We start from the raw sequence: 8,421 nt of genomic DNA on the forward strand, positions 1-8,421 counted from the left end.
TTGGATTTAAAAACTGTGTGTAATGCAGTCCTCTTGCACTTACTATTTAAGGTTATAGCCAATTGCTTGTCGTCGTCGTTTCGATTCCTGGTGTGAGCATATGTGGCTTGTAGATAGAGGTGCCTTCTCAACATCGTGGCTTTACTCCAGGTACTTCGGCTACCTCCCATAGGTAAGACCCGTGCGTGCACCAAGCATAATAAAAAAAGAATAAAGTTGTCTGTGATTTTCACCATTGGTGGAAGCGGACATTAATCACTAATAGAAGAAGAATCAATAATGTAAATCTTCCCAGTAGACTTTTTAATTCAATATGTAACTCTTATAAACGATTATTCTAAACTTTTTCTTTATTTACATTTTTTACAAAGTTTAACGTTCATTGTCTGTTAAATCAACATTTCTTCACTTCTGATATATTCTCCGATATCTGCTTGATGAAATACAACAATCGCCATTGGATCACATGAACGACATAAATCGGTTGATTTAGCTGCTACGCCAAAACCCTACAAGATCAAAAATAATACAAGATACTAAACCCTACAATAATAAAAGTAAGAATAATACTGCTATTGCACCAGCTTTTCAAAAGTATTGCGTTGAAGTGACATTAAATATTACTGGTCAAGTCTCTGTCATAAGTAACTATTTGTGACGTTTCGGACTGACAATCGAACACCCTCCTCTAATTACAAAAGGGAGATAATTCAACATATAAAAGCCAGATAATTCTACTTACCAAAGGGAGATCATTCATGTTATAAACCACAACACCTTGATATTGTGGGGTATTTTCTGTTATTCTACCTAAACCTGCCTTCATCACATGATGACCGTATAGAAACTGTTGTTCAGCATTAGGTTTTAACCACACTTTAAACTACAAATATAAAATCAGAATTCATCTAATCAAGATATCAAATATTATAAATCTAGATACTAAATCTAGATATCAAATATTAAATCAGAATTCATCTAATCTAGATATCAAATATTATAAATCTAGATACTAAATATAGATATCAAATATTAAATCAAATCTAGATATCAAATATTATAAATCTAGATATCAAATATTAAGTCTAAATATCAAATACTAAATCTAACTATCAAATATTAAATCTAGCTATCAAATATTATAAATCTAGATACTAAATATAGATATCAAATATTAAATCAAATCTAGATATCAAATATTATAAATCTAGATATCAAATATTAAGTCTAAATATCAAATACTAAATCTAGCTATCGAATACTAAATCTAGCTATCAAATATTAAATCTAGATATCAAATATTAAATCAAATCTAGATATCAAATATTATAAATCTAGATATCAAATATTAAGTCTAAATATCAAATACTAAATCTAGCTATCGAATACTAAATCTAGCTATCAAATATTAAATCTAGATATCAAATATTAAATCAAATCTAGATATCAAATATTATAAATCTAGATATCAAATATTAAGTCTAAATATCAAATACTAAATCTAGCTATCGAATATTAAATCTAGCTATCAAATATTAAATCTAGCTATCAATTATTATAAATCTTGATATCAAATATTAAATCAGAATTAATTTAACCCAGATCATTTATCAAATCAGAATTAAAATATACATTATGTAAGATTAGGATAAGGAGCTGTCCGTCCTTGCTCTAATAGCTCAAAATACATAATGAAAACTTTCATTCAAATTGCTTTATTCTGAGTGAAGTTGCGACAACGGTTCTTGACAATAAAGGTTAAGTCTCGATTATCTGTTTTATGGTTCCTTTTTAAAATCTTGCCGCTGTTTTAATGGATTAATGGTCACAACAAATTCCCTTCATTCATTCTCGACGTTTCATTTCTCTATCTTGCGAGTGGGTTGTACTTTGACAGGTCACATATAGACCAGTTCAAATACTTTATAAGATTAGTAATGACATAAATATTTGAAAGCATACCTTTGGATTTTTAAATACAAAATATGTTTGATTATTTAACATGTCAGCTATTTCTAAAGAATTTACTATAATTTTTTTAAACCGGTTCACCTGTGCATTTAACCGGTTCACCTGTGCAACTGAACCTTTTTCGGTTAAACGATTAGCTGATTTGCCGATTGAGATCCCTATTTTCATCTATGGTCTACGAATTTCTGATAGGCTTGTCATGTCTGTATCTGTTGATCTACCATTGCTAACTGTCAGGGAGAAATTTACAGCACACCTACCGTAGCATATGGTAACCAGGTAAATTAGCATATGGTAACCAAGTAAACTAGCATATGGTAACCAAGTAAACTAGCATATGGTATCCAAGTAAATTAGCATAATTATGGTAACCAAGTAAACTCCAGATGGTAACCAAGTAAACTAGCATATGGTAACCAAGTAAACATGCATATGGTAACCAAGTAAACTAGCATATGGTAACCAAGTAAATTAGCATGTGGTAACCAAGTAAATTAGCATATGGTAACCAAGTAAACTAGCATATGGTAACCAAGTAAACTAGCATATGGTATCCAAGTAAATTAGCATAATTATGGTAACCAAGTAAACTGACATATGGTAACCAAGTAAACTAGCATATGGTAACCAAGTAAACTAGCATATGGTAACCAAGTATACTACCATATGGTAACCAAATAAACTAGCATATGGTATCCAAGTAAACTAGCATATGGTAACCAAGTAAACTAGCATATGGTAACCAAGTAAACTGACATATGGTAACCAAGTAAACAAGCATATGGTAACCAAGTAAACTAGCATATGATAATGAAGTAAATTAGCATATGATAACCAAGTAAATTAGCATATGGTAACCAAGTAAACTGGCACATGGTAACCAAGTAAACTAGAATATGGTAACCAAGTAAACTGGCATATGGTAACCAAGTAAACTAGCATATGGTAACCAAGTAAATTAGCATATGGTAACCAAGTAAATTAGCATATGGTAACCAAGTAAACTGGCACATGGTAACCAAGTAAACTAGCTTCTGGTGACCAAGTAAATTAGCACATGGTGTCTATGACTGTATGTTGTCCATTATCAGGTCCTGCATACCTGTGCCACTGGCTAAGTGGGACAACGCCAGAAGATCCTGCTGAACTGTCTCTACCAACGTAGGAATGGAACAGGTAATCAGCTAGAAAATACCTACCTTCGCATATGGAGCCAAATAATCTAGCGCTGTTATATGAAGACGAATTCTCTTGGTTTTTGTGAATTTACCAAAACATGTTCCAATACTCAATAAATGTTTAGGATCAACGCTTGTAGCTCTTTTCATAATGTCTTCTCTGAAAATCAAAGTAAAGCTCAAAATTTCCATGATTTATACATATTTATATCTTCTTGACTATAGAACCCTGAATCAGAGAGAAACAACCAGCTGTGTCAGAGGATTATTCATCAATAAAACCAAGAAAACTGAGTCATCAGTTTGATAATCTGCCCTGTAGTAATTACCCCGGAATACATTAGCCCAGTAGTAATAAGTCCTGTAGTAATTACCCCGGAATACATTAGCCCTGTAGTAATAAGTCCTATAGTAATTACCATGGAATACATTAGCCCTGTAGTAATAAGTCCTGGAGTAATTACCCCGGAATACATTAGCCCTGTAGTAATAAGTCCTGTAGTAATTACCCCAGAATACATTAGCCCTGTAGTAATTACCCCGGAATACATTAGCCCTGTAGTAATTACCCTGGAATACATTAGGCCTGTAGTAATAAGTCCTGTAGTAATTACCCTGGAATACATTAGGCCTGTAGTAATAAGTCCTGTAGTAATTACCCAGGACTAATTACCCCCGGAAATCATTACCCCTTGAGTAATTACCTGGGAATACATTAGCCTTGTAGTAATAAGTCCAAGAATATTGATGTGTTAAAACTTATAATATCTGCTGGTCCTACATGTACATGTATACATAAACCTGATAATACCTGTACTTGTCCTATATATAAATTTATTTTTACCTGACATAAAATATTCTGTCTTTTTGAAGTCTGAAGCAGAAATTACCATCAGGCCTGTCCAACAATAATTTAATATTCTCACCGATACTGAAATAAAACAATTTATAAAAACTTTGAATTATACAATCCTCGATAGCTTCAACCCTTTTCTAGAGACACAAAGAATTGGAAGAAGAGGTACCTTTTCTAAAAACTTAAAGATACATTATGGGAAATTAGATAAAGAGCTGGCAGTTCTCACTATAATATACTCAGCCAAATTAAAAACTTGACACTGATGAATTTCAACAAATTTTTTTTTTCTGGTAAGTCAAATAAATTTTAAAGTGTTTCTAACAATAGTAAGTAGTAAGAAGCCTTTAATTTCATAAAATTGTAAAGTCACGCGGATCGCGTGACTTTTGAGCATATAAAGATGAAAAACATGTGCAAACACAAACTCGTGAGGTCAATCGATGCAAGTTTGCTTAAACTGAACACGCACACGTAACTTGAACTGGAAAAACAAATTAAAATTGTTATTTTCATCTTTGTTAGAAAATGCCGCGCCTTTCAAATGTAGAACGTATGCGTCAGAGAAGTTGACCTAATATGGTGGCGGCAGCATCATGGTTTGGGGTTCTTTTTGTGCACATGGACGTTCTCCTCTTGTTGTCCAAGGGAACTTAAATGCTGTCCAGTACAGGGATCAGACTTTGCAACCTGTTCTTCTTCCGTTTATGCAGAGACATGGGCCTGGACTAACATTTCAACAAGACAATGCTCGACCCCATACAGCAATTGCTACCCAGAATTTTTTAAGAAATGCCGGTGTCGAAGTCCTGGATTGGCCGTTGCTTAGCCCCGACCTTAATCTTATTGAACACATCTGGGTCGACGTGTTCGTCAGCAAGTGAATCCACCACTGACGTTGCAGGACCTTCAACATGCTCTTGCTGAGCAGTGGCGACGTCTTCCTCGGGTAGTGTTTACTAATGTTCTGAGATCCATGAGAAGACGTTGTGTGGCAGTACGAGAGGCTAGAGGAGGCCACAACCGTTACTAAACACTTTATTCCGATTGTTCTCCAAGTCTGTGAATTTCATTTTGGGGGGTACTGTGACATCACGAACGTTATCAATGTCAAAGACTTTCGGCGAGACGTATTCTTGCTTTCTGTTGATGTCAAGGTCGTCTGTGCACAACATAACACTAAAATAGTTGCCTTAAACCAAATATTAAAAATCTAGTCCCAAAAATCCTGAGTGTCAAGTTTTTAATTTGGCTGAGTATAGTTCAAAACTACATAATGTAAAGGGAATTTGCTGAAAATTTCAGTCAAATTGATCCACTCTGAACTGAGATATTAGTGATTGAATTTTCTGCCTAGACTCGATCATCATTACTAAAGTTGGTACGATAAAAAACATAGTCTCGATTATCCATTTCATGATTAAATCAGGTGCATGTATGGAAGTCGAACAGCAAATCGGAACCTAATCCAATAAACATTGCAGGCTAGCAATGACATTGAGAGTTGATTATGGTTTGGATAAGTTTATTTATGTCTAATTAATAATTTAGATAACATTTCAAGCCTAAGGAAGCCGATGTGATTAGCATTGGGGTTTGCCAATAGGATCTATACAGTACCATCTCTTATCTCAAAACACTGAGGAGGGATGAGAGGGAGAGAGAGAGAGAGAGAGAGAGAGAGGGAGAGAGAGAGAGGGGGAAGTCCACTTGACACAAACTAGGTCATTTCAGGACTACCATACATGTAGGGTTTAATTTTATTTCAATACTTTGCCTGCTCGTAGAGGTCTTTAGCAGTGGAAGGAAACCCGAGGACCCGGAGAAAACCCACGAGGTTGGACAAGCGACCCTATACTCCTTGTCACATACAACCAGGGAATCGAAACCATGCCAGTTGGCTCAATGACAGATAAAGCGAGGACGCGCTAACCATTCGGTCATTCCTCCCCAGAGGGTAAAGAGATGAGGTTTCTTATCTAATAATAATATATCAGTGGACAGTGGACTACACCATGGACCTTATCCTTATATATATGTATAACTAGAATTGCACCCTGACAATACCTAAAACAATAGTGAATTATCATTACACAAAGGATACGTTCGCAGGGTTAGCTAGTTGTGTTTGAGACGCTAGTCTGGGGAAGCCTGTAGCCATTAAGAAAAATCATCATCTCCATTCCCTTATTAAGGGTGTTTTATTATTAATATGAACAGTCTTGAATGACTCAATCAATTGCTGAAGGTAGCAATGCGAAAGCTCGCTAGGGGCGCCACTGATACTATTTTTAACACTGTCAAAAAATCTGACCGCAAAATGTGCCGTTTTTGTTCTGCGACTTTGGGAAGGTGTATGACCACCAACACCAATGACTTTTTACTTTTCGTGAAGAGGAGAAAACAGAGTTTGTGTCGAGCGTGGTTTGGACATTCAGAAACGTATTTACGACTGATTTTTTATATTTTGAAAAAATAAAATAATCAGAAAAAGGCAAAAACGACGCTCGTCACTGGATGTAAACGTATTTTCTCATAAAATGACCCCTTTTCTTGTTATATTGACCTGCATTTCATTCATCAACCGTTAGAACAAGTGCCAGAACTCGGGGAAAACAAATCATGTGGAAGAAAAGAAAAAATAACTCCACCCGTTGTGGGGGTAGATCACAGCCACTTTCTTGTTATTGTGAACGTGTCCAACCAAGTTTCCCTTTTGCAAACAGTAGGCTGGTTCAGTGGCACGATTTTCACGTGCACTTTTTAGGGGTATAAAGTCTGGTGCACGGTTTGAATTCTTTCTCTTGTATTGTTACAATATTTTATTGATTCTAATAACACTTTCCTAAAATTATTTTTTTTTAAAAATTATCTCTTGGATTAGTTTCTCTTTTTGGTGATCAAATGACAGCCATATGGAATCTGTTACAAGAAAATGAAATAGGGTTTAATGTTCTTCCCCTACTGGGCTAATGAAGACGGCGGGGCATGGGTGGGGGGGAACACGCCATTGCAGTGTGCTATGAGGGGAAACTTTGCCAAAACTGTGGCGCAACAGCCTACTCTTTTTTCGAATTTCAACTGTCGAGGGTTCTTTTATGCACACACGGGACATCAGTTTTCCATTCTATCCAAATAACTATGTTGTCACTTGCTAGGTCCACCACTCCCCCGTCGTACATCTGGTGGGGGGGAGGCTGGTGTGTATAACACAATGAACTTGCTCGGCTAATGCAGGAATTGAACACGGCACATCAAGTTGAGTGAGCCAATGTCCTACCCACTGAGCTACCGTGGCTCCCTCTTGCCAGAAAAGAGAATGGGCTAGATGAGTATGGGATGTCCAGTGCTCAATCCCCAGAATTCACTTTGTTTTGCGGATCAGAGAACCTATCAATGATAAGTTGAATGAAAAACAAGGTCGTACGTACGGATTGGCGGCGCACATTAAAGATCCCTAGATACCTACAAATCGAGGAGCAGTGTAGGAAGTTGTTATAAGGATTAATTCTGCCAGCATAAAGCAATACCCGAAATTTGAGGTCTATCATATGTGAATTCTATCTTAAAAAAGTCTTCAACACAAATTAACCAAATTTGGGTTTTTTATTCCATGTTCAATGATGTTGCAGACCCCATATCAAAACAAATAAATTATATAGGCCAAATTTAAAAATTCCAATAGATAATTAATGGTCGGAAGGATATTTCCTAAAAATTTGATGCGAATATCTTCAATAGTTGCTGAGAAATGGGCTTCGGTCACTTTTTTGGCATATTTTAAAATGACATCCATCAATTTGGGGTCTTATTAAACAGTGCAATATCTTTTTTATTTCTTAACCGATTTATACATTTTTTTTTAATTTCTTAAATGGGAAGGGGGTTGGAATGCTAAATATTCAGTTTTAGTCAGATTCAAAAATATAAAAAAGCTTTTGCATTGCTAAATTTACCACGGTTCAGACAGTAGCTAAAGGTACAAAGAATAAGATTATGATTATACACTATGGCTGGTAAACAAAAATTATAATCAAAGGCTATTCTTACTATTTAGATAATTTTTCAAAGAATATTTTTGTTTCATCTTCTGTAAGAGGTCTCATTTTGTATAAATTCTGCAGGGTCGACCAGTTTTTGTTTTGTTGATACACGTGTTTTCTCACACTTCCGGTAAAATTTTGTTGGAAAATGAAAGTTATCTCCCCGTACTTAAAACTGATTTTTCGTGCTTCCCCTTTTCTCGTAAAATTAAATGCAGAAGAATCGTTATTAAAGAGTTAGTTAGTTTTGTGAATGATAATTAGTCTAAATCGTGAGAAACTGATGTTGTTAGGTATTTTGTGCGTGTGCTTATAATTAATTTTGTAGTTAGAGTCTTTTAAAATAAAACTAGAAAATGGGGGAATCCCCCTT

At 35.3% G+C, this 8,421-nt stretch overlaps 1 protein-coding gene across 1 annotated transcript; it reads right to left on the reverse strand.

Moving 5' to 3' along the window:
* Window positions 1–332: 332 nt before the first annotated feature.
* On the reverse strand, window positions 333–8,203 carry LOC126808564 (60S ribosome subunit biogenesis protein NIP7 homolog). The gene is made up of 5 exons (XM_050533408.2): window positions 8,056–8,203; window positions 3,994–4,080; window positions 3,171–3,309; window positions 743–883; window positions 333–509 (listed from the first exon to the last, which is right to left on the reverse strand). The coding sequence occupies exons 1-5, from the start codon at window positions 8,109–8,111 to the stop codon at window positions 390–392; spliced, it is 543 nt and encodes a 180-aa protein (XP_050389365.1). The 5' UTR covers window positions 8,112–8,203; the 3' UTR covers window positions 333–389.
* Between the last annotated feature and the right edge of the window lie 218 nt (window positions 8,204–8,421).

Source organism: Patella vulgata, chromosome 1, assembly GCF_932274485.2.
Source record: "Patella vulgata chromosome 1, xgPatVulg1.2, whole genome shotgun sequence".
In the NCBI taxonomy this organism is placed as follows: Eukaryota; Metazoa; Mollusca; class Gastropoda; family Patellidae; genus Patella; species Patella vulgata.

Coding starts and splice junctions, on each gene's coding strand:
- LOC126808564 (XM_050533408.2), bottom strand. CDS start 8,111: ATGAGACCTCTTACAGAAGATGAAACAAAAATATTCTTTGAAAAATTA. Junction 3,310..3,993: donor GACAGAATATTTTATGTCAG/GTAAAAATAAAT, acceptor TTTGATTTTCAG/AGAAGACATTATGAAAAGAG. Junction 884..3,170: donor ATTTGGCTCCATATGCGAAG/GTAGGTATTTTC, acceptor TTATATTTGTAG/TTTAAAGTGTGGTTAAAACC.